This window comes from Corvus brachyrhynchos, unplaced genomic scaffold, assembly GCF_000691975.1.
Source record: "Corvus brachyrhynchos isolate BGI_N302 unplaced genomic scaffold, ASM69197v1 scaffold43, whole genome shotgun sequence".
NCBI classification, from domain to species: domain Eukaryota; kingdom Metazoa; phylum Chordata; class Aves; order Passeriformes; family Corvidae; genus Corvus; species Corvus brachyrhynchos.
The window spans coordinates 1923152-1949933 of NW_008237353.1; the positions used below are offsets into that span (position 1 = coordinate 1923152).

Consider the following 26782-nt stretch of genomic DNA (forward strand, 5'->3'; position numbering starts at 1 on the left):
AAAGTTTCCAGGAGACAGTACAAGAAAGGGCATGCCTGTTTGGAGGTTCCATTTGTGAATCATTAACAACAGCAACAGCTGCTATGTGGAGTACTTCAGTGTGAGCCTGGCTGTATTTCACCCTGTTAGTTTAAATTCTAGGTCACAGCTCTAGGCAGACAATAAAGGCGAAGTGTTGATATGCCACGTGAGTAAGGAGCCATGATTAATCTCCCTACATCTGATGAGTAATTGACTCTTTCTTGAAACTCTGAAATAAACACTGCAGTGAGTGGCCAATGGAAGATGGATGTGCCACTGGCATCTCACAGACTGCACAGGGCTTAGGGCTCTGTTGTATGGCCTGCACTGCTGGGAGTTCCCAGGCTTTCATTTTCAGCTCCAGTGCCAGCAGGAAGAGGCCAGACCCACAAAATGACACTCATGCCCCTATTCCTGACTTTTGGCCATGCCCACCTCTTCCAGTCAGAGTTGGGAGATTGAGCTCAGGCTCCAGGGAAACCTGCAAGATTGTGAGAGACAGTGCATGTCTCACAGGGGTTTGTGGAAACCAATGCAAATTCTACCACATCCTGCCATCAGAAGAGCTCTGCATGCTGTGCTGGGTAAGGAGTGCAGGGTTTACTGCATTCATGCATGACTGCCCATTCAGTTCATTACCTGATGCACGAATGCACCACCAGTTCAAATGTAAGTTCCCTGTTAATACGTGCTTGAGCATCCTGTGGGTCATAAGTTGCGCATTGCTCCTACGAGCATGAACACTTGGTGGTCCTTTTTTCAGTGCAAAATTTCAGAAATGGGTGACAGTTACAGCCACTACCCCGGGAGATGTCCCTGCAGTGGCTACAGTGGTGTTAGGAAGCTGGAGCCTGTGGATTGCCACTTTAGGCTTTGGAGACCAGAATCTACAAAAGTGGTGAACACCTAACGACACAGCCCCGAAGCTCTGACAGCTGAACACGTGCTAGTGCTCCTCCAAGTGTCACCTGATGAGCTGGGGGATGTCCTGTTGATCAAGGAGTAACCTGCAGATACCGTACTGGGGGAAGCACACTAGAAGAGAAGTGTGAGATCAGCTCTGTAGTCTTGTCCATGGGGATAAGGGGATGAAGTTTGTCATGAATATATACTCAAGCTGTGCTAACATTAACCCCAATATTCTTGTCCCCAGAGGAAAGGGGTTTTTAAGAGATAATGCGTTGCACACACCAAGCCAAGGCATCATCTGGTCCCCAGGGAAGTGTGGGTGGAATTTTACTATGTGTATGCACACATTGGTGCACTATTATCTGCTGTAGTCTGGCCCAGGGGTGAGATCTGTATCCACATGGGTCTAAAATTGTGATGATAACTTTTTTAACACAGTGCTCAGGATGGAGGAGAGACATTTTAGTAAGTGTACTGCTATAGTATTAATCCCTACTGGCTGGTCCAAAGAGAGGAAAAGTGGAGTTTTTAACTTATGTACATTAAGACTGTGATTGGCTGGTCCAAAGAGAGGAAAAGTGGAGTTTTTAACTTATGTACATTAAGACTGTGATGATGATATCAAAAGAGTTCACACTGGATTAATGTTCCAAGAGTTCCTCGATATGTGCCTTGCCGAGGAGAGGAGTGACGTATAGGCCATAGATTGCTGGGCTTGCTGTGTTCTTGTGTGAGTGCCAAATTAGTTCATGCATGAGCACTAAATAAATTAATGCATGAGTGCCCAATTAATTAATGCATGAATGGACAGTAATTTTTGCATAAGCATTCAATCAGTTCATGCATGCATGCATGCCCAAATTATTTATGTCCAAACACCCTGTTAGTACACTCATGAGTGCCCAATATGATGAGCACCCAGCTGATTTCCACGAGCGCCCACATGGGTGGAGTGCTGGGCAAACATGGCAGGGTTCAGGTGGCATGGGTGGCCAGTGTGACCTGTGTGGGAGAAGGCCATGACCTGCATCATGCCAGAGAAGGCTCTACCTGGCTCCAAAAATGGTGTGAGCCACCAAACTTTCAGCGAGTCAGAGGAGCACACGACACCTCTGCTCAAGTCTATATAAGAAACAGCAGCAGCCCCTGGGAGAGGAGACACACCTGGACATGCCTGAGGAGAGGTGCAGCTGGAGGCACCCTTGAAAGGAGGTGCTCCATGCTACAGATGTGCACTCCCAAAGGGACTGCAGTTCCTGTGTGACTCATGCCAGAACAGGGACAGCTGTAAAGAGACTGTGTCCTGTGGACACCCCTCAGCAGAGCAGGCACAAAAAGAAGGAGTAGCAGAGAGAAACTATTACACACATGACTACAATGTCCTGTGCTACCCCCTTCTCACTGAAGGAGCTCAGACTGACTGAGTGTGGCCTGTGGTGAAAGTAAGGGGAGTTGAGACATGGCAGGGTGAAGAAACGTGTGGCTTAAGTGAAGTCTGGAAAAGGGGGAGGAAAGGTGTTTACTTACCTGTTTGGTTAATTATGCAGCAGAGACTAGAAGTTTGCAGTAGTTGGCAATAAAGAAAACAAAGTAAAAAATCCTCAAGTAGAGACTCTTGCCAGCAACAAATGCCTACACACAGGCCACGCATGGATGTCCTGGGCTTCAGCTAAAATGTAGTTCATTTTTTTCCTAGTAGCTGGTACAGTGCTGTGTTTTGGATTTAGGATGGAAATAATGTTGGTAATACACCAATGTTTTAGTTACTGCCAAGCAGTGCTTACTGCAAGTCAAGGACTTTCCTCTTCCTCACACCACCCCACCAGCAAGTAGGCTGGGGGGGAACAAGAAGCTGGGACAGGACACAGCCAGGACAGCTAGGCCAAACTGGCCAAAAGGATACTCCATACCACGTGGGACCATGCTCAGTATATAAACTAGGGTGGAAAGCTGCCTGGGGCCACAGCTCAGGAACTGGCTGGGCATTGGTTGGCAAGTGGTGAAAAATTGTGTATCACTTGTTTTGTATATTATTAATGCTCTTGTTATTATTATCATCCCTTCCTTTCTGTCCTACTAAACTGTCTTTATCTCAACCCATGAATTTTGGGTTTTTTTCCCCAATTCTCTCTCCCATCCCACTGGGGAGTGGAGTGAGCGAGCGCCTGTGTGGTGTTTAGCTGCCTGCCGGGATAAACCATGACAATGGATTACACGGGCTGTCACAAAAGTTGGCACACTTGGCAGAGAGCTGCAAAACCAAGTCAGTAGGAACTGCTGTGGGTTTTGCAGCTCTGACATCTCTCCTGGAGTTATGACCCAAAAGTAACCCCTTCTCAGAAAGAAAGGTGATGACAGAGCAATTGAGGCTCTGTCATCAGCTGCTGGAAAAGGTGTGCTCAGGTGCTCTCAGCAGTGACTCTGACTCTTGCCAGCCACTGAATAGAAAGGGAGAACCATTTGCTTCAGACTTTTTTCCCAGGGTCCAGTCTGAGGTGCCCCACCTGGCCAGCTGAAGGCTGCTGCATAGAGGGATGTGTGTGGTGGGCAGGCAGGACGTGATGGTGCTCTGTCAGCCCAGCAAAACGTGGGTCAGAATAAAGGGGTGAGGCTGCCCTGTCATGAGGCAATCTTTTGAGTGGGACATATAAGAAATGGAGGAACTGTGGGTAGGTCTTCCAGGCTATCATTTGGGATACACAACAAGATGGTAAGCAGCAGCCAGCAGTTGGTGCTATTCTGTCTCTGTGGCCAAAATTTCACCCTGCAGTTAATATGAAGTGCCCAAACCCAGCTTAGTAGCAGCTGTGAATTGCTGAGTGGCCACCATAGAACTGCAGCGTTCACACAAAACCTGTGAAATCTCAAAAGGGTTAACAAAAGCAAATTGGCTCGAACTGAACAATACCGCATGCAGCCTCAGTCCCTGCTTGCCTTATTTCTCTTCTCCCACAAAAGAAACATAAAAACTGCCTTTCAGAAATCCCTAGCTCTGATCCATATTCCTCATGGAAGGAGGTGAAAATGTAAAAATAAGCCAATATATAAATGACATAAGAGTAATGAAACTGCGTACACAGATTAAATGGGATCAGCTTGACATATTCATTACAAAACCAATTACTCTCATGACTTCATCCCCTGCTACAGCCATCTCACCTTACCTGTCAGTTTTAATGTAACTGCTGCAGGCTCAGGTTCTCCAGCCATCACGTGTAATTTTGAGAAGATGAAGTTAAGTGACAAGCAGTCTGATTCTGCAGGGGATGGAGCACACTGAGCTCCCCACTGCTAGAATAACAGGCTGTGAGTGCTCAGGCTCTTTTAAAGACAAAACAGCTTATTTGGGTCACCAATACAGACTTACAGCTGGGCTTTTTAAATGCATATAAAGGAACCCCACTGACTTGACCTGTCTGGGTCAAGTTTGAGGTTTCCAGCATTTCAAATGCTGACTAAGAACCCTTTTGGTTCAAGCTTGCCATAAGCTTAACTAGGAAGTGATTAAACTTCCTGTAACTTTTACTATAAGAGCAATTCAAAGCAAAGCCTTATGCTGTTTCAAATCCCCCTTCAATGCCCAGCACATTTACAGTGCTGGATTTAGCAGCTGCTATTTTTAAACCACAGTGACACTCATGCTGGGACAGGCCAAGGAAGACTGAGACCAAGGCTGGTACAGGTAGCCAGCTCTGTGTCACGGCTGTAGAGTGAAGATGGCTATCAGCACTTTCACAGTTAAGAGCCAAGGGTCACAGGTTTAGTGTTTGGAGCTGTTGTATCTAGCAGTAGACTGGGAGACTCCTTCTATGCTACCCATTAATGGCACAGAAATGCAGTATCTCAACAGGGACTGAAAACTTCGGATTGTGCTTCTGCTCCCTTGCTGCTGAGAAAGTGTCAGAACTTGGTCCCCAGGGAATTCTTAAATTGAGGATGCAAATCAAAATACAGCTATGGATCAAGCCAAATCTGTATAGCATTGCCCATAATGACTTCAAAGGGTCTGTCTAGACTGAGCCAAATACAGCTCAGTGTAGAGGGATTCCTTATGGAACAAGGGCATATGATACCCCTGGAAAGATTGGACAACCCAGGGTTGCTGAGGAAAAACCCCTGAACTGGCCCCTGGCTGCGGGCAAGCCTGGGAAAGCACCTGACTGCAGGCAGCCCTGAAAGTCCTTGGCAAAGCAATACACTGGTCGGCTCTCCCGTGGATTAGAGGCCATCTAGAGGGACTGGGTGTGAATCTTTGCAAAAGTAGATATGAGCTTGTATAGTTAAACAATAAAGGGAGAACGATGCTCAAATCGTATCAGTGTATGTGTCGTTACTCTGCCAGCTCTTCAGACTCGGTCCCTAAAGCTCTGTACATTTCTGTACATCCTTTGCTCCTACAAGATGGAATACTTGCACTTTATCTCATTTTTAAGAGGGACCAGTGTCAATTAGTTCTCCTGCTGGCAATAAATTTTGTTACCAGATCACACACACCTAACTAGGTGGAACAGAATTTAAGAGCTGCCTTAGTCCTTCGTCCCCCTAGTACAGCCAGCTTTCTCAAAGTTTTCCTGCAACTTTCAACCACCTCTGTGGAAGCCAGGCCCTAATGACAGTGCTGCACTGAGATCCATGCAGCACGCTTGGGCTGCTCTGTGACCTCTCAGGGAGCTGCCATTAACTAAATGCCTGATCAGCACCAGGCCTTTCCCACACTCCAGCTGACTCAAACACAGGGTAGCACAGGACAGGAAATGATCATTCAGGTAAAAGCTTGCCAGCACCACCATGCAAATGGCAGCTGCCACTTTTTTTTTGTGAGACACTTATTAGTGCTGTCCACTCAGAGCATTTGTTCAGAGGCTTTGATGACAAGCAGATTTTTGGGGGACAAAAAAAAATAAAAAAGAGTCTCCAAACTGTACACTGCTTCTGGGAAATGGCATATGAAGCCGAAGTGAATCAAAGCTCAGGAATTTGCAAGCACATCTTTCTGGTGCATCATTTCAGGTCATCTCAGATGCAGATGGCCTCCTGTGCAGCTCTTTCTTCTGCAAATAAACAGTCGTGTTTGAAATCAAAAAACACTGAACAGGTTTCCCAGAGACACGGTGGATGCCCCATCCCTGGAAACATTCAAGGCCAAGTTGGATGGGGCTCTGAGCAACCTGATCTAGTTGAAGATGCGCCTGCTCATTGTACTGGAGGTTGGACTAGATGAACCTTAAAGGTCCCTTCCAACCCAAATGATTTTATGATGCCATGATTTAGGCCAAAGGACATGGTTGTAAATACTCTGAAGGAGGCTGTGTTCTACCACTTTGCACTTCACAACGTGCTATGTGAACTAATGCACAATTTTATGGTGCAGACCACAACCACCATAGGAGTCAATGCTGGGGTGGAGGACAGGAGGTGGGATCAAAGATCCTTCCATGTAGCATGACATCTGGGACTGCAATCTTGTCAAGCAAGCTTGTCAAGCTCACATCATGCTTGTCTCTGTGTCAAAGCATGAATTCCATTTTGTTTTGTGGATCCCATTCTGCTTTACATTCTGTGCTGTCACCTTCACAGAGCTGCAACTCTTACCCGTGGTAGCAGCTGGACATGTTGGGAAAAACCTGTATGCTGGAGTGGTTGTAGCAGACAAGGCCAACAAAACCCATCAGTCCTGAGTGTCTGGCTGGAACAGCAGGTAAGGTCACTGTGTCTGAGACTCTTGCAAACAGCAGTTTACCAGATGGGACCAGAGCCTGAATCTACGCCAGCAGAGAAGAATCAAAAGGGACCCCTCAATAAACCAGTGTTTACTGTAAGGAGTCATTCTCTAACAAAGTATGTAAGAATCCTGTTGTCTGAGGGTAGTGACTATGACTGCTACTCGTAAGAGAAAAGACACAGAGGTTTTCTGGAGTCATCTGCTTTTTCAAAAACTCAAAATTCTCAGCACTTTCTGGAGTAAAATACCAATGGACAACAGATTCCTCTGCAAAATCCATCTTCCTTTCTTCTCCCCTGAGGATTTTAGCTCAAAAATTAAGCTGCTGCATTCTGCATTATTTGAGGCTACTCTGGTGCTCTGTTACCAAAAGAGGGGTGGGAAAACTGTACAGGAGGCTTCTGCTGCCTAAGAAGACTGCCCAACAAATGCAGAAGGGAGTCCTGGGGCTGCTGCTGGTGACTGAGTGCTTTGGAGGTCCTGGGCCCTTATCTCCATACTGGGGAAACCCCAGCTGAGCTTCACCAGTTCACCAGCACCCACTTTCTGCAAACAGAAGGGAGCATGTGGGTTAGCTGGGAATCCCTACACCAACAGGACACCCAACGTGGACAAGCAGAGGCACAGAAACTGCAGCCTTTTATGCCATGTTCCAGCATTTAGTTCATACACATCCTGAGGGACCAGTAAAATCAGAAAAGTGCCTAATGACTTCCCAGACCACACAGCTGGTGCTGCAGTGACAGCACACTGCACCAGCTGCAGACAAGTGAACATCACTGCTCTCAGCTAGCCAACTCTAGCTCTTTCTCTCTGTCTCCCTCAGGATGTCATCCCTCCCTCAGATCTGCTGTCATAAGTGTAGGCAACAGCTTCTTCAATGGGAGTAGCAGCATAGGCCTGTTTCCTTTTGCACAATTCTGCTCCAGAAGTTCCTGGATGGATGGCTCACTGCAATTGCTCCTGTGTGGAATTCATACCTGTATTCAGCAACCCCTCCTGCATGCTTCATCATGGCTGTATCAGAGCTCATTCCATAGAATAGTTTCACCTTCTTGCCATTCTTTTCTATAATGTCTCCAGCACTCTGGTCATGGCCTGCAAACATTCCTCCAATCATGACAAAGTCAGCACCAGCTCCTGTGATCAGCAAAGGGACATGTCAGAAAGCAGGGAAAGGAGAAGAAGGTGAAAGACAAAGCAAGAACACAGTGATCTCCAGAAACAATAACCAGCATTTAAAAGTTTGGTACAGAGTCCCCTCCTGTAACAGTCACAGCAAACTTGGAAGAAAAGCTTTACTGCGGAACTGACACAGGCTGAATTGTATTTCTCTGGTACTTGAAATGGAAAAAATACTTTTCTGTTACAATGACAAAGATACAGATTATTCTACTCTACCCAACAGTCTTTTATTTTCAAATTCAGTTTTAACCCTTTACTTTGTGATAGTATCTGAGCACGATTCCTTATTAACTGTGACTGCAGCAATCAGAAGTCCTAAACACAGGGCTGGGACCTGTTGAGCTCAATGCTGTACAGAGAAGTGGATGGTTCCTACTTCAAGAGCTTTCTAGGCCACAAGCTGTGAGTGGGGATGTACTCTGAAGGAAAGCAGACTCATGAATGTAATGTACTCCTCCCAACAATGACATAAAACAAGCAGATTTTTAATTGAAATTATGGATTTTTCAAGTCCATCAGCCATATGTGTTCAGTGTCATTCTGGATGATCCCTAGTCAAAGAGATCTGGATGGGTCTGCATTTGGTTCCTGTTTAAAAATTCTGGGCCAAGGACCACCACACCTGGGTTCTCAGCATGCAGCACAAAGGAGGTCTAACCCATAGCTACAACTCCTAAATATGTTCCAGGTACTGAATAGCAACACTGAATACTCAGTCATGACTGTTCAGTCTGTCTATCTCCTCTGGCTTTATAAATAATGAAATTGGCTCCACTGGGAGTAAGATCAGGAAGAAGGTTTTTGGAATCATTCTTAGTTTTCTACTGTGATCTCCAATATTTCCAGCTGGGCTGGAACTATTCCACCAGCAGCTCCTCCTGTGATATTTTGGCATATCTAGTTGTGCTTGGAAGAGTTTGTCTTTTAGTCTTCTATAAGCCTGTGGTGACCCACCCCTGAAACAAAGCATTTTACTGTTCATACTTTCTGCTTCTTCAACATGTATGTGTCAGAACAGGTCTCCTCACTGCTCAGCTTCTTCCCAGAACTGGCAAAAGAACTGAGCTATAAACCTCACTTCACAGAAAGCAGATGAGCTTGAACTACACACATCCTGTTAAGAACAATTCCAAACTCTGGGGAGATCCCAGACTAGGTAAGTCTGGCATTAGGATTTTCTCTGATCTCTGTCACTATCCAAACAATAGCACCAGACCTTGAAATCTGAAAAGTAAGTGAAATCACTATCAAATCTGCTCAGCTTCTGCCAAACCTGAATTTGGGAATATTTGATCTTAGAACACATGACAGGGTGAAGTGTGCCAGCTCCTCCCTCCACCCATTTGCCAAAGAGCAGAGCTGGCAGCAATGCCTGGGGGTAGAGCACCCAGCTGCTCTGCTGACCTCACCTCCCCTTCCCTGGTGGCTGCTTGAAAGGAACACCATGACCATGGTAAAGGGATATTAAAAATGAGGCTTGGGCAAAGCACATCACAAGCAATATTTATAGCCAGGCACATTCAGGTGTCCTACCATGTCAGCTACCTGGCAGATTTCTCCTGAGCTCTCTTGTTTCAGATGGCTGAGTTTTGAAGTCTTGGCTCAACTCATGGCTGCTACTACTATTAACCTGCCAAAAACAAAGGGAATACTCATCTTTTAATTGCTGGTGGCAAATTCCTGTTGCTACCTGGCACAACCTTGCTCCATCTTTGCAAAAAATAAGCACCCTGGAAAGTCTAGTTTATGTCTTCTTCATGGGTGGAAGAAAACATGAGGAAGGAGGGACAGACTTGAGGTCAAGGTTCCAAAGAGGGCATTTAAACAAGTCAAAAGCCTGCCAAAAGACATTCTGGATTCTTTGCCTTGTCAAGACTATCTCCTGATGCCCAATTCTACTGCCATTTCTGGTTGTGGGTCTTACAACCTTCAAATTATTAATGCAAAAGGCACATGAAATCTACACTTCAGAATCACAGAATTGTGGTTCCTGTGCACTTCAGTATCTATTTATTATTTTCCTTTTGGCTGCATATTTTTGGGAGGGAAGCAAATATGTTTGAATTACAGGATTGAAACTCATCCAACTTGAGTAACTTCTGCAAACTACAACATAATTCATCAAGCTCTCCCAGAAGAGAGGAGCTATGTTAGAGCAGATGCAGCACGTCTAAACATTGAAACGACACATGCTTGCTGCCCTGCTGCTTCAGAAATGACAAGCCCATATTTAATATACTTCTCCAATGTTCTCCAGAACTTTCCACTGTGCTTCAGCGTTGCAAAGATATCTGAAAGTTTCAAGTCTGTTCCTTTATGTTTCCACCAGTTAATATCTGACCAAGAGGTTGTAGTTTTTAGCATGGTCTTTAACTTATGAATGTTTTTCTTGTATAACTACCAGAAGTTCTGGTGATATTTGCAACATCCATATGCAGTCTTTTGTTTTCAAGTACAGATTGACAGTGTGCCATTATTTCAGGTTGTGGGGGACTGGAAACAGCTGGCAACAACTCCCTAGATAACACAGGATGTGATGGGGTATGTTGCACACAAGCATCCCAGTAGCTCACCCAGAGCTGGCCAGACTAGTCCTGTTTTTACACAACGCCGCTTTCGTGCACTGACTTTCCCCTTGAGGCCTATGCTGTATCTGGGCTGATTTTACTCATTCACATTTCACAGTGCCTCCTCTTTCAAGCCATTACAGAACAGCAGTGCTGATGCCAGCCCAAGCTTGCAGCACTTACACAGTTCTGCTGGATCTGGACAGAGTCCCTCAGATGTCTTCTGTATGTCTGATTATACAAGTCACTGATAACCAGATTGGCTCTGCAAAAATTCAGCTGGAGTCGGCCTGGATTTGTGGGCTGGGCAGCCCTCCAGGCAGATGCAGCGTAAGTTTGCCTGGACCAGAACTTGCCCTGGAATCAACATTCACCTGTGCTCCAGCTGAGCCAGTGAGCTTTGCAACACTAGGTACACACAAAGCTGTTAAAAACAGGAGAAAAAGCCAGTGCGATCTGGTGTAATCTGGAACTAGTGTATGTCCCCAGTTGACTTTTCTATATAATTTTTCCTTCCTTTTCCTTCCCTGCTCCTGCATCTCTTCTCATCACTGCTGGAAGGAACAGCAGTAATGTGTTAAAGATGCTGGCACAAGATTCAAAAAGCACACTCTTCTGGCTGTGTCACAAAAATATATGTGACCTCAGGCAATTGAACTTACTATTTCTGTGCTTTGACTTCTCATCATTAAAAAAGGAGACAGTAGTGCCTCCCTAGAGCATTCTGAGAAATGTGTTCTTGTTATCAGCCTTTCCAAGGGTTCAGTTATATGAACCATCTGAGACCCCAGCATAAAGTTCTTTCATGCTTTCTCTCATTCCTGCATCAAAACAGCTCTTTTCTTTCCTATCAACCTACATATTTTTCATTATAATCTCCAATACCCAGATGGCAGTGACATCTTCAGTTTACCAAATCCATACCAGGTTCCCATTCAGCAGTTCCAGAATTTCAGCAGTCTCTCCCAAAGTATGTCTCTCCCAGCATTTTTGTCCCTCACCTTCAGTGCTTCCCTGTTCCTTGTGTTTTTAAATAAGCTTCTACCTTGTTTCCCCTCTGTCAAAATGCCCAATCTGCCTCTGAGACCTTGCACCAGTAAGCGGTGTCAACTTAAAGCTTCTCAACATCTACTTCTTGGTTCTTCACAATTCTCTCACTCAATCCACTCTACTCTTCCTGTTTCCAAGAACTTGGCTCCTCCAGTCACACCTTTAGCCATTTGTCAGTGCTACTCTTCACGTTTGGGACTCCCTCACATTTCCCATGATTCAAATAGATGCTTTGTCACTGCTTTACAGTGAATTATCCCATCCCATGAAGATTTTACAGTGATCCACTAAAAAGAGATAGCAGAAATACTTTAACCAAAAGTCCTCTTCATGTCTCTTGCCCATGCTTTGTCCCGGCCTTCATCCCTAGATGAAGCTGTAGATATCTGTGTTTTATCACCTGGTCTTTGCTATCCAATACATTCATGTGACTCAAGTGCAGAGGTCTGTGCTCGACAATTCAGTGTCAAGGCTTTGACTTGTAAATGCTGGGCATGGTGGCTACGATCTATGAGGCTCAGATAGCCAATCACTTCAGCAGCATTCAATAAACACTGGTAGTAATAATGTTATCTCAAAGCTTATTTTGCCACATACTTTTGACAAATGCACCCCTGGGCCCAGCTCATCAGATGTTCACAGTGTGTCTACCTCAACTGTACATAACCAGATACGGTAAGTTTATTGCCTCAGGGTCATCTCCATCATTTCCAGCTCTGTAGCTGCAACACACAGTCAGTCTGATCTGCCTGGGCTACTATCAAGAGTGTAACTACTGCCTGTAAAATGTCAGCTTTCTGATGCTCCTCTGTCCAAGGAATAATTCTGTGGCAGCCTTCAGGCATGTACCACTGTGAATCCCAGCACCTCTTGACAAACAAGAAAGCCAGAAGCTGTCTCTTCACAGGCTTCAAGCAGGTTTAGGTTCAGTTAGCCCAAAGAGACTACAAGGATCTTTCAGACTTGTTATAAACACCACAAAGAAAAATATTTGAAACACTCTGAAGTTGCTTCCTGTTGTTCTAACTTCTGGAAATACTCTTGTTGAAGAAAGTTTCTGTGCAGACAGCTGGGAATACAGTGAAGTCACAGTCTCAGTTCACAAGCTCCCAAGGACCACACCACCAGGAAGAACTTGGTGAGCTGTGAAGCCAAAGAAAGGCAGAACAAAGACCTCACTGCAGGCAGCACGTCAGAGTGAGGGCTGAGCAGAGGTCTGGCATTATTTAATATAATCTTGTCTAAGAGGGTGGATGCTGCTGTTCAGCTATGTTGGAATCACCCAACTGGAATTCTCTATTCCCTGCATCACATCACCACTGGGTAACACAAGGGTTATGTGAAATCCTCTGACCAAGCACATTCATTGCTGGTAGCAATCACTCCACAGCTGTGCTTTGAATTCTCTAATTAAGTCTTCCTTGTCATCTGACCTGTCTCAAAACAGGAGCTGTCTCCAAACTTAGAAGACAGATTTTGGTTTCAACCTTTCCAGGAGGCCTAGAGCTTTTCTTGGCAGGTCTGTAAGCTGAGTTTAGGCGTGCCTCTATTTCCAAACTTGCAAATCTTCTGCAAAGCAGACATTCTGTATTATAATGTGCTATCTCTTATTTTCATACCACCCTGAAATCCCAGTGAGAGACTGTGCTGTCCCACTGTATTCCAGGCATTACCCTACTTGACACCTACAAAGAGTCTGGCATTTTGGGAGGTGGGGGAGTACCTTTAAATGTCTTGTCATCTCAGGATGCATTTAGTGTCTGCTTCCCATATGCTGCTGTAACAAGGTTATGGCTAAGTGACAATCATGAGTTTGACCCCCCATACCAACATAACTTTCATGCCCAACAGAGAGTGCTTTCAGATTAAATATTCTATCACCAAGAGCTGGTGCAGTTCACTGAACTTACTGGCATGAAATCAAAATCTGTTAATTATTAATTTAGATGTTTTAGACATCTGCCTAGCTCTAGGGGATACAGTATAAATAAAATCTCATCTCTTCAAGTGGACAGCTGATCCTGAGAACATCTCCAGGGATCTGGCCCGCCTTTTTGTTTTGTTCTTCTGTCCAACATGCATTCCACCAGCTCTTCTTCCACTCAAGGCTCAAGTCGGCCAGATCTGGCAATGTTACAGGCATGTCTGAACCCTACTCAGAAGAAACTCTTATCAGTTTTCTTTGCATTACTCTCTCAGTGGCTGTATCTCATACACACCTGGCAGATAATTTCTAAATAGCACTTCAACCACTCTATGTTTTGCACTGCAGAATTTGGACTGTCTGTTCCAAAGAGCGAATTCACGCCTGGTGCATTAATTTCACTGGAGTCACCCGCAGGGACGAATGTAACCTCCTGCTAATTGATCACACATTCAGGGTCAAACCGATTCCTGCATCTCTGCTGCCAGGGGTGCTAGGAACACGTGGGGGTGTCACAACAATGTCCTTACCAAACGCTTTGGCGACATCTCCTGGGCAGTTGCACCCTCCGTCCTGCACAAAGAAAAGACAACAGTGAGTGGCAGCGAGGTCACCCAGGGACCCAGTGAGCACTGGAGCTCTGCGACCTGCAACACTGTGGCCCCTGCTCAGGAACAGCATGTCAAGAGAGCTGACTGTGCACTTGGTATGTATCATCTTGGCTACGTTTTCAGGGAATCCAGGTGATCCTTTCCACTGCTTACCTCTTTCAGGCTCACCTACTCTACTGTACATTCTACTGATAATACCACTGGTAACAGCAGCAATGCAAATTCCTGACTGCAAGTTCCCAAATTCCAGAAACCAGAAAACAAAACCTCCTCTGATAATCTGAATCATCCCCTGCCATTTTAATCAAAGGCTGTGTGATGCAGAAGTACCACAAGCCTCTACCTTAAACCACCGAAGACATTTAAAATAACTTTCTCAGCAGTTTACAATACATTAAAAGGTCACAGTGGGAGGGGTGAGGGAATACACCATCAACTATGTTGGATTTTTATCTGCTAATCTCTAAGAAACCTGGTTAATATAATCTTTGGTAAATGAAAATGAACCTCTCATCCTACTCCTTTACTGTTTGCTATGGGCTCGGTAAGGAAACAACAGCACTCTGGCTCTCCAGCATTTTAAACCTACGCATTTCAGTTTCAGTGCAAAGCAGTGGCTGATGAAGGGGTTTCAGCTGAGGACAGGGAGGCTGTGTATGTGTGATAGAGCTGTAAAAAAGGAATGGCACACAGCAGAGCTCATCATGTGCTATGGTTCTTTAGGATTTGTAAAGGTCTGAGCACCAGATGAAAGATCCTTTACACAGTCATTGTACCAGGAGAGCTCCCCATTCCTTTGATGATCTGGATCCGTTGCAGACTGCCAACATCTTTCCTGCTTTTGAAGTAACCCCCTAGACTGGCCGGTTACCTCACGCTGTTTCCCCTCCCTGTTGGCAGAAATACGTGGCTGGGCATGACCTGCGGCAGAGCACAGCCAGACATGCCCCCCATCAGCCACATTAGAGCTGGCTTTGATGGGCAGCTGGCAGCAGGGCTGTGGGTTAGAAACTCTGTGTATCCAGGAAACGATTCAGACACAAACTGAGAAGGTGGATCCAAAAGTGAGTGGCTTCTCAAAGGACACCCCACTGCAAAAAGTGCCTGGTAGAACTTTAAGGGTTTTCATTCAATTTGCTGTTAACCTCTAGCACATTTTGCCTTTTGTTGAGCTTAGAGACCCTTGCTGTCAGATCCAGGAATGAGTGCTGGGCTGACAGCTGAATCTCTCTCTCTCCTTTTAAGGGCTCTGCTTGTGCAGTTCTTTCCCTCTAACAAATCTGACATAGCCTGGAGGAGGGTGTGAGTGCATGTGCATGTGTCAGGGGAGGAAGAGCCAGGGTAGAAAGAAGGGTCTAATAATCTTCAAAGAACAGTTTTAGGACTCTTACTGTCTGAGAGACACTGGCTGTGAATGCTCTCTTGTAGGTGGGTTGCAGCCACTGTTGTTGGGTGGCTCAGTGTCTGACTTTTATCACCAACCCAGTAGTGGCAGTGATGCAGCTTTTATGCTTTTGAAAGTACCAAGAGGATGGGGGGACCTTACTGTGTAACCCTTAATCGCTGTCTTCAAAAGATATCACTTTGAATGTTACCAAATTACAAAATGCTGAGCAGCTTAAGAGACTTGACCAAAAGCTCACCAGTTACCATTTAAGATAAAAGGAACTGACAATGATGATTCACAGCCCTTCTTTATCTGTAGATGTCTCCAGTTATTTCAGATAAGCAGGTAAATTTAGCGATTCACAGAAAGGGAAACGAAAAGGGAACATCCTAAGCACTTATGTCAGAAGATGCTATATAATAAAACTATATGCAATAAAGCCCTTCATTCCATGTGAAATATCAGGCACTCTGTTTACCAAGTAAGACTGTTCTGCTGCATCGGAAGCTTCCCCTTGAAATTCAGCTTGTCACAACAGGGCCCCGGGTCTGGGTTCAAAATTACTTGTAGATGGCTGGGCTTGAGTTACAGAGCTTGCTGCAGGCTCAGCCTCTACCTCAGAACCCTGGGGAAATTCATCTGTAAAAATCTGCCCCTGAATTCAGGAGAACTGGCATAATTCCAAAGTAAGACTGCTGGAAAGGGTTATGGTCATGGAACCTGTAGAGAACCTGAGTCTGAGCCAAGTGGGTGCTAGGAACAAGGAGAGGGGAAAGCAACTTTCCAGTCAACAGAATTACTTTAGTGTGGCTGAAGTAATGTTATTGTCCCCAGTCTTGTTCTCCAGATAGACAAGCCATTTAACAGCAACAAAATTTAGCCCAAGGAAAAAAAAAATACAGCATGGAAAACCAGTATGCACAGGTTGAACATTTAGTATTATATGCAATTTATAATGAGTTTATAACTATGATTTATGTTTCAAGCAACCTTTATAATAAACTGCATAACCAGTGCTTTCTACAGTATCAGCAATCAGACAGCTATTATGCAGAAAATATATAAGTATGTGGCATATACAGCAGTAAAAACAATACATATGGTGCTTTATTCTGAACTACATATACTGGGTATATTTCTGTGTGGAAAAAGAGACAGTATGGCAGTAGCTGGGTGAAGAAGCCCTTAGTCATTCTTTTCACTGAATGCTGGTGACCCATCACCCAGGCAGGGTGAAGGGGAAACAGGGATCTCTGTCAAATGACAGCCACATGAGAGAGGACACATGCAAGACTGCTTTCCATTCCCCACATTGCTGGCTTACTAGAATATGTGACTGCCTCTCTGTCCAGCAGAGGAGTTCTCTGACCTACAAGAAACAGAAACTTTATCTCAAGCAGGCCCCCTCCTGTAACTCACTGCAGCACTTTCTCAAGGCCAATGGATTAGCAAGAATGAAAATTGAGACTACTGGCTCCCAGACAAACAGCATGGGACAGAAACTGTGTCTGTATCCTAGGGAGGGTTTCCTCTCTGCTTTCAGTGAGTCATGAAAGATTCATTTCTGAGGTGAGCTTTGAGTCTTACAGATAATTTAGCATGAGGAAAGCAACTGTTGCAATTTTACCTCCTACTTCTCTGTGTAAATGACTACACAGACACCAGGTGTTCACTTGGACTATCATGTTTGACTGAAAATTGTCACTTTCTTTGTCAACGTATCAGCTCCAAAAATCATACATGACAACTTCAGTAATAAGGATGCTTAAAATCCCAGATAGTGCTCCCATTCTAGCAGAGCTCCTTAAGATCAGGGTTCAGTTGTGCTGTGTTCCCTGCAGTGCCTATACTGTGCTCAGCACCACCACTTCCTCATTCTGACAGCATCTTTTCCTTCATATGGAAGTTGTACCAGCATAACAAGAACAAGGAGCAATTTGATGAAGGTACTGGACAAGACAGAAGTGGAGACAAGAGAGTGCCCCAAGGGACTAACCCATATCACACCATTAGCTATAATCTACACAAAGCTAGGTGGTAGGCTTCGAATCTTTTCATATGCTTCCTGCTAGTTCCATATCAATATAACAAAAAATAGCCAGACACATTTTCTCCTGGGGAATTGACATAGACAGCTGTGGTAATACTCTGCCTGTAGGGATTTCTTTTGGCTCAGGTAGGGTGTGCCCCTTCTTCAATCCCCAGAAAGACAGCAGTGAGACATTTTGAGGGATACCATGTATACTTGTCGCCACCAGACCCAATTCTATACTTAGAATCGCTGCCATATGGTGTTTTTCTGTCATGAGGACACCTCTCTTCCACGATATTCTTGCCAGAGCTCTGGCAACAACCATGCAGTCCAGCCAAAAAAAATTTCCCTAATAAATACACCAATACCCATCTGAATGCTCTAGAATTCAGGCATAATATCTTTACCCTTGCTTTACTCTTCTTAGATTGGGTGTCAGAGTTGAGCTGAAGTGATGTTAGAGACCCCAGCTGCAGCTGAAGATATTTCTCTTGGCCTGGATGTTGGTAGTAGAAAGGTATCAAATTGCCCTCCTATATTCCCCCATAACATCTAGGGGGCTGATAGGTGTGGGATCACTGAAACCTGAGCAAGTCAAGAACTGATCCATTCCCAAAGCAGGAAAGGAGATACAATACAGAACCATCTAATTTTTCAGCAGTCTAAGTACACACTCCCCGTTTTCTTGTAAAATCAGGGTAACAGCATTCTTCTGAGGGCTGCTAGCAGAAAATGATTATTGCAGAACTAAGATGGGTCTCTGAGCATCACTGCCAGGATGACACCTATACTTATCCAGCCTTCATAGTAACGAGTGAGGCTTTCATGCTCTATTGCACACATGTTCTACTGTCTGTTATAGACAGAAACATTTGCAATACTGCCCAAGTCATAAAAATCACAGACTGCTTTTCTTTTTTTCTGCAAAATTCATGTAGAGGAGCCATGGAGAGGAGGGAATGCATATTCATTAACAATAAAGAGCAAGAGAGATCTGACTGTAACACGTGTTCCTGCTCCATTACACTCCAAGAGACCCAATCAAACCCTTTGCCCATCCCCAATCACTTTGTTTTCCTCTCACCTCTTTCCTCAACAACACAACACAACACAACACAACACAACACAACACAACATTCCTCCTTCCTCACATGGATACTAGTCCCAACTGGATCGAAGAAACTAGGGCCTTCCAATGATTTCGCTTGGCAGTAGATCTAAAATCCAGTGTGTGATCTCTCCTATGGCAGCTGAGGGAGGCTGCTGACTGTGAGCACAGCACACAGGTGAACCCTTGTGCCCTCCCCATGAGCAGCTGCCTCACAGGCAGCCTGCAGAGGCTGTGCCAGCCTGACATGGCCAGGGTGTGGTGCCTGCCTGTGTATGCCCAAGCACACAGGACCTTTGGGTGCTTCAGGCTGCACACTAGCTCAGTCTGGGGCCATGCTTGCCAATTTCCTTTCTCTGTGTGAGGTGAAGCTGGTCTTGCTGATAGAGCGGAAACTGCCATTAGCACGCAATACAGACAGATGCTCTTTTTGTCCACAGGCTTGTTATTTCCCCAGAGTTTGGCGAGAACGTAAGTGGCTCACGTGCCAGCTGTGCTCAAAAGAGCCACCTCGAACACTCCTGCCCCTGCGCAGAGAGCTCTGTGACGATGCTGTCTGGATCAATCCAACTAGGGCACAGACGGGCTTGCATCATTTTACCTTGTACTCACCTCTACTGCCTGCCCGCCCCTCAGTCACACTCTCTGAGGAAATCCATGTTTACGTTCCACTCCTTTTTCAGAAGTCTTTCATAGGAATTACTGTTTGCTTCAATAGTGAAAACACTATCAAGCTTCCTATTCTGTTTACATAACAGCTTACTCCATTCAGGGAGCAAGAAGCAGATTTCCAAAGGCATTAACAGAAGTGAGGTGCCCATGTCTTTTTAATGTTAGAGAGAGTTGGTTTCTTTACATCTGGATCTCCACTGACTGTCCTAGGTGCTAATACAGGAGTCAACTGAGATGACAGAAGGCCAGGCTTTAACATGCAGGGTACTAGACTGCTTGATTCTCCTATTCCACAATGATTTGCACAGTGGGAATCTGAGAGTGGATGATAGTTACTTACAGAGATGATATGTCCTTTCAAGCCATGTGCTGAGTCTGCACACTCAATAACAGCACTTAGCTGGGGATAGCCCACCCCTGTCTTAATCCGAGTGGTACACACAGAACCTAGACAAGAGAATGAGAGGAAAAAACATAGCCCATTAGGATGACAGAAACGATACAAAAAAAAGTGTTTCTATCAGCACTATTTTTCTCTCAAGAAGTGTCTATTGCCGATGGTAGCTTCTCAGAGATAAAAGGAACACATAGGAACTTGAGTTTTTAAATGCTCTCACACAACTTCATGGGAGCTATGGCTGAGGAGACTAATGTCCCCCCTTTCTTCTCCAAGGCAAGTCCCAGTTTAGGTCTCATCAGTAATACTTCTCAGTGAGGGAATTACTGCATCACAAGAAAGGCAATCTGACTGAGATGCCTGAAGGGAAGGGACAACAGGACTAGAATCACAACCTGCGAGACTCAGCAGTAGCAGTTATTACCTGAACATTTCTTCTAATAAATATTTCTATCTCTTTTCTGCATGTTTAAAGAAATAATTCTGTGGTAAAATCAGTAACTTTTTTTTTTGGTAACAATTTTCCCATCATTTGTTTAATACTGAAGGCAAAAATATTTGGTTGACTGCAGTTTTGGGGAATATAAAAAAATCAGCACATAGCATTTAAAAAGCGAGATAAGTAATCATCTGAAAGCTGTATAGTGCAACACCAAGGGAAATATGTAAACTATATCTAATAATTGAACTATATTATTTATACACATACATTGTGCATGCATGTGCAGATAAAAATAAACATATATATATATACACACACATAAACCAATTTAATTATAGTTCAACATAGCAACATGGCTATAGACCTTCTGGAATACCTTCTCTATTTTTTCCTCAAATTAAGAGTCAAAATGAGGATTGCTTTTTGCCAGTCTAGGTCCTATAATTTAGGATACAGATGTAAAAGGTCTGCATGATAACAAGAATTTCAAAACAGATTCTAAACCAAATGCAGTGAAATCTGGATCCTGTCACTCAGCTGATATCCAGGTATATTCAAGCTACCAGTAAAGCAAAAGTTACCAAAGATCCTTCAAATAACTGACAAAGTGAAAACACTGAGAAGAATTCTTGCAAAATAGTAACAAAATTAGTTTTAATATAATTTCCACAGGGCTTGTACTTTATAGTGTATGTAATGCTTTATAATAAATCATTGCCATTTTCCACAGGATGGATCATTATCTGGAAAAGAACCTGAAGACCTGAGGGAGGAACATTTGTTACCTGTGGGTTTGCGTGGTCGATTTGTACAGATCTGTTCAGGAAGATCTCCAGGGAGGATTATACAGCATTTACTCGTATTTCCATGTTTGAGGCTACAAACTATAATTATTCTTCTTTTAAATCTGAATTTTCCTGTGATAATTACACTATGACATCTCTGTTGTTTATTCTTCATGTATTTTGCAATATTTATTGTTTGACATCTTCCTGGGCACAACTGCAATGTTTATTACATCATTTTCTCTGCTCCAGTTATCCATTCATGGATCGTAACTATTTGGCACTGCAGAGTAAACAATCTGCCTGCACTGCACTGGCTGATCACAGCTATACTGTCAGTGGCATTTGTGCTAGCCACTTTAAAATCTAGCCCACATATGGTGACTCCAGCTGCAGTCTAAGAAGAAAATAGCAAGAGAAGGAATATGTGAAGGAAGGCACAAGGAGAGAGGGGGGAAAAAAAGACCGATTATGGCAGTGTATGCCAGACAACAATATTAGGGAAGACAGGAAAAACACTGTAAGAACTTTAGAGTTCTCTCATCTATCCATGGAAACGTTAGAGTGATAGATAGCATGTAAGTGCATTAATGTAAATTTTAGCTCCCAGGCAATAGTAACAGCTAGAGGCAAAGTTACCCATATTTTGCAATTACCACCATTGCATCTGTGAGGACATTGACAAGGATAACCTCAGCTTCACAGAACACAAATCATAAAGCTATTCAGAAACCCATCTTTCCTTGACAGAAGTGGACACCTGAACACAGTATCCTTTGAGCTTTAGCTTGGATGACTCATCCTCTTTTCAACAGGCTAGAAAAGTGTTCCCAAACACAACATGTTATCAGTGCTAATGTCAGGAACTCAGGCAGTCCAGTGCTTCCAATAACAGGCATCTTCACCGACTGAAGGAGCAATATGCAACTCTGTGCACTATGAAACACTAGCACCCTGCCTGTATTTCTTAAATACACTGTGTGCTAGGTCACTGGTACTTTATTGACCTGAGTGGATCTTGGCATTCTAACAGGCAAGAAAACAGCATTATACACTGGTTCCATCTGGACAACTCCTCCACCAGTGGTACCAAAAAGCCACCCTTATTTGACTTACCTGGTCCAATACCCACTTTAATAATATCTGCTCCAGAAATAATAAGTTCTTCTACCATCTCTCCTGTCACCACATTGCCTGCCTAGACAAAAAGAACAATATCACATGTACAGGAGACTTCAAGACTACTGCAGTAATGATGATAATGTAAAGTCTTATCCAGAGCTTTTACAAGTTGAACTATACAGAGTATGGGAGAATATAGTTCACCATACTGTTCAATGCATGTGCCACCAAGATTAAATCAGTCATACAGGTACATTCTCAAGTCAAATGAATTTAACGATTAGCCCAGTAAACCCTGATCCTTAGCATCCCATCAGGAGATCTGCTTCGTCGTCCATCCCCCTACTCCTCACCCAGAGGCTCTCAACCACATCATCCCTAACCATAAGCGCTATTCTTCTCTCTAATATACAGTGAACTCCTCCACCTCTCCTACCTAGAGACCTCCACGCCTTTTGCCTAACTCACTTTGCAGGAAGATGTTCAGATCTTGTTTAAAACTCTGGAAAATATCTTTTTCCTTTAGGATTCAGCATTTTGCCCACTGAAAGAGTAACTAAGGTACTATTCTTCTAATTTTGTACATGGGTGCCAAAATTGGTATGTACATCCAGACTATATAACTCTGAGCATTCATACAATTTGGTTGTGGTGATACCAGTGGTTAAAAACAGGGGTTTGGTTCCCTCTGCATGACCGTTGCAGAGATACAGAGAGCATGCTGTTTAGGGTGACGTCTTCTTTGAAAGAAGTTCTGAATTGGTTTGTGTTCTTTACCGTATTTTTCCTTGCACTTCAATAGCTCTTTTCCTCCTTTTGGCTACATTGTTATCTTTGCTGAAAGTGAAGGCAGCTCTCTCAGCCTTCGTCTTCCGTCTTCTAGAAATCTTCTTCTATTGGCTCTCCACACCCCTAATCAATTGCTTCGTCTTTGTTTGCCTTCACAAACTTCCTTGAAGTCATACCAGACAGATGTTTCTTGAGCCTGAGGAATGAGAACTATCCACAGTGGTACAGGCGAGTTCTCACCAAGTCTTTGCACAACACTTGCCTTTTCTGGAAATATCTTGCCTGACACACAAGAATGCATTTGCCTGGCTCACAGTCACCTTGTGATCTACTCATGCCTCCAGGAACATTTACCTACTCCAAACTGTAGCAGAAACTTGTAGCACTTCCCCTGACATTGGGTTACCTGATACTAGAGTATGGTTTTTCACACGTGGTTTATTGAGGTAGGGGCTCTCTTCTGACACAGCCTCAGCTGGCATGGAGTATGGGGCCTGTAGTAACATACCATGAGATACAGATTTTTCTGGTCCATGGATGCTGTGAATACCAGTGTGATGAAATTACTGATACTTTTAATAAAAGAAACTACAAAACAACCTTCTAGCACGCACTTGATAATTGGCTTGCAAAACTGGTGCAGTAACTGCAGAGAGCTGGCAGTCTATGTCTACTCAGTTAAAGAAACATTTTGATACAAGCTCAGCGTGACAAGACAGGCCCTTGCGTGTGTCTAAATGTGGATCTGATGGATCAGCCGTCAGTGTGAAGCTAGAGATTAATTCCCTTGCCAGGAGTGTCCACTGTCCAGATGACTTTTGGAGAAAAGACAGTCTTCAAAGAACAAAGATTTCAAATGACATTTGAATCCTATTCAAAGGAGATTTATGAGCTAAAACCTATCCTTTGAGTTACATTTGAAAACAAACTGTTAGCCAGTGCATTTTCAGACCACGCTTTCCTCTCTGCAAAGGGTTGCACAAGGCAAATGAATGCTGACATAGCACCTGTTGAACCGAATCACTATAGGCTGTACTAATCGCATTCCCATACTCTGGGGGAATATTGTACAGGAATGCAATCCTATAAATTGCACTCCACAATTGAAGAAGAATGTGAAGGTCTTTGAATGTGCCAGAAGAAGGTAGCAAAGTTGGTGATGGGCCTGAAAGGCAGGTATTGGGGGGAGCGGCCAAGGCACTGGGGTTGTCTAGCTTGGAGAGAAGGTGGCCAAGGGGTGACCTCATTGCTCACTACAGCTTCCTGAAGAGGGGAAGTGGAGAGGGAGGTGCCGAGTTCTCTCTGGGATCCAGTGACAGGATGCATATGAATGACTCAAAGCTGTGTCCCTCAGGGAGGTTCAGACCTGACGTGAGGAATCAATTCTTAAGTGAGAGGTTGGACAAACCCTAGAACAGGCTTCCTAGAGAGGTGGCCAATGCCCTATGCCTCTCAGTGTTTAGTTTCCCAGGTCTTCCCTCATACCCTTCTTGTAAACTGGAATAACACTGTCTCACCTAAAAAAAAGGAATCTCCCCACACTCCCAAGACCTTTGATAAGAGATGAGAGGGGTCTTGCTAGCTCCTTCAGTACTCTGGGACGTTTACAAGCCAATTTTGTTTTTATTTCAGCTCTGTGGCTTGTCTCATGTGTACAGAATGTTCCTAACTAGAAAAACTGCACAAGATAAACCCCCAGTTTTCCAAATCACCTGTTTTGCACTAGTACCAAGATGGGCTATTAATTTGTGGAGATCTAAATTTATATCTAGAGATGTTCAGAAAATCTCTTACATAATGATATTGCAGGACTTAGCAAGTGTTTGTAGCCATACTGACATGGGCAGAGCAGGAGGCAAATTCTAAAATCCTTACTTAGTATTTTCTTAGCTTTTATGCAAACATAACTACTGCTGAAGTCAACAGAAGGGCACCCAGGGAATACTGGGCAAGGTCTGTTCTCCACTTACTGATTTCTGACTCCTATTTCACCATTTATTTATTTTTATTGAATTTTGCTTCCTCCTTTTATTAGCTTGAAACAGCTGACAAGCCACCACCTGAAGCACTTATAAAAACAATGATAATACAAAGCACCAATTTGTGGTCTATGATACAGGACCACTTAACTTCGCTCAAAAGAGCATGATATTGATTAAAAATAAAATAGAACAGTCAGGAAATAAAGAATATATAATAGGTGCAGTGTTTCAGCTAAGTGCTGCTTCCTTTCTGCTCAGCGGTAGTTTGTTATACTAAGTGCTGTACATTCCAAGATGGGGTGATGGAGAGTGTGCCACTTAGGACATGAAGGAAGCAGTTTACCTCTGGAAGGCAGATGACCACCTGTGCTGTATGACACACACCACACTACAACTTGGTGAAATACTGGAATACATGCAAAAGATTCATTAAAATCAGTGGTTCCGTGAGATTTGGGATCAAATATGTATTTAACTTAAACAGCAGTGTCTCCTTATTAGCAGAGCATAGAGGGTTGTCAAACTGTCTCTTCAGAAATGCTAACCAGACGTTTACTGTTAAGTTACTACTAGAAAATGTTGGAACTGCATATGTTGATTCAAAATGCTCATCCTAGCAGGGAAAAGCACTTATGTCCCCAGCATACATTTTTTCCTGGAATGCATGTACACACATCAGTGATTTCTGTCTTTCTGAATCTGCAGATCCTTAACAAATTTTCAAGGAAGACGCAGAGCTCTACATAGCAGACTTCAACCTGCCAATGAGAGGCCTGCTTCTTTTAGGTACCTTTTGCAGACCTCAGAGAGCACAAAAAAACCACTATGAGAGAGGCACAGCTATCTGTATGTGAAGAGACCCCACTGTCACAGCAGAAGGGAAATCTGTTTTCTCACATCCAGCTGAACTCTGCCTTACTGAAACCAATGCTTTGTCTTACCGTTGATACCAGTAGGACAGCTGAATAGAAGCAAAAGGGTTTTTGAAGTCCCCACTGGTATGGTAAAGCCAGAATACTTCAACTCAAAAAAAAAATCTGAAAAGGTCAATATAGAAAGACTAAGACTACAGAAATGAAACCCTCTTAAAATTAACTTGAAAGAATGGAACGCAATTGGAACCTGCACAGTGAAGTCACTACAGAGAATACATGTTATAGTGTGTTTACACAAGTAGTCAGGGAACACAGCAATTAGTGCAAGTATTGTGATGTACCATCACTCAGCACGAGGCTTCAACTGAGCATCACCCTGGGTCATACCAGCACTATCCAGGATGACTGAACTGTGGGTCAGTCCTGAGGAAAATCTTGGCCTCAGAGAAGTCAAAGGGAGCTTCCCTACTGACTTTAATGAGATCAGGATTTTACCTAACAGGATTATAAAGACTATGGCTTCTCTGACAGAGATACAAAATTAGTGAGCACAGTAGGGCAGTGCCTCTGAATTTCAGTCAGGCATTTGATACTGTGCCTCATGAAAGCCTGCTATAAATATCAACTCATACTGCCTAAGACAGGAACACTGCTGCACTGATTGAAAGCTGCTGGCAAATGGCAATGGATCGAGCTGGGGAGAAGTGTCTATGACAACAGTTCTCAAACTTTCTTCTTGTATCCTAGAGGAAAGCACAGTCTGTGCCTCCACGTTATCAGGAAGACGGCCAAAGGACACTTCCCACCCACCAAAGCAAGGGGTGCTTAACCATGAGATGGAGGGAGATGCCCTTTGCAAGGCTGAGCCATACCCAGTGGGTGTTTGCACTCAGTACTTTGCCTGACCTGAGATGGGCTCGGCAGCATCACCGTCTACTATCCTGGGATCCTGCCTGGCTTCTGTTCTGAGACCTCAGCCCCGGTGGACACGCCATGATTGCATTTACTCTGGTGTGTGTTCCAGGGATGAACTGGGAGCATTCTGCATGGCTTTCTCTGACTCCTGCCTCCAGCTAAGGCCCAGAAAAGTTCTGCTACTGACTCCAAGGAAGAGCAACAGTTTCTGGCTCCTGCTGTTTCCCTCTGCCTCTGCTTTGCAGTTCTGCTTGTCTCCTTCTCTGGCCCACATTTGTGGCTGGGGG

The 26782-nt window shown here is 44.1% G+C and overlaps 1 protein-coding gene across 1 annotated transcript in view; it reads right to left on the reverse strand.

The window, feature by feature from the left end:
* GMPR (guanosine monophosphate reductase) overlaps nucleotides 1-26782 on the reverse strand; it is a 35737-nt gene that overhangs the window by 3392 nt on the left and 5563 nt on the right. The window contains exons 4-7 of the mRNA XM_017730668.1: nucleotides 21929-22010; nucleotides 19529-19635; nucleotides 13909-13951; nucleotides 7633-7792 (exon numbers count right to left, since the gene is read on the reverse strand). Of these exons, the coding sequence (XP_017586157.1) occupies nucleotides 7633-7792; nucleotides 13909-13951; nucleotides 19529-19635; nucleotides 21929-22010 (392 nt within the window). The remainder of the gene's footprint in view (nucleotides 1-7632; nucleotides 7793-13908; nucleotides 13952-19528; nucleotides 19636-21928; nucleotides 22011-26782) is intronic.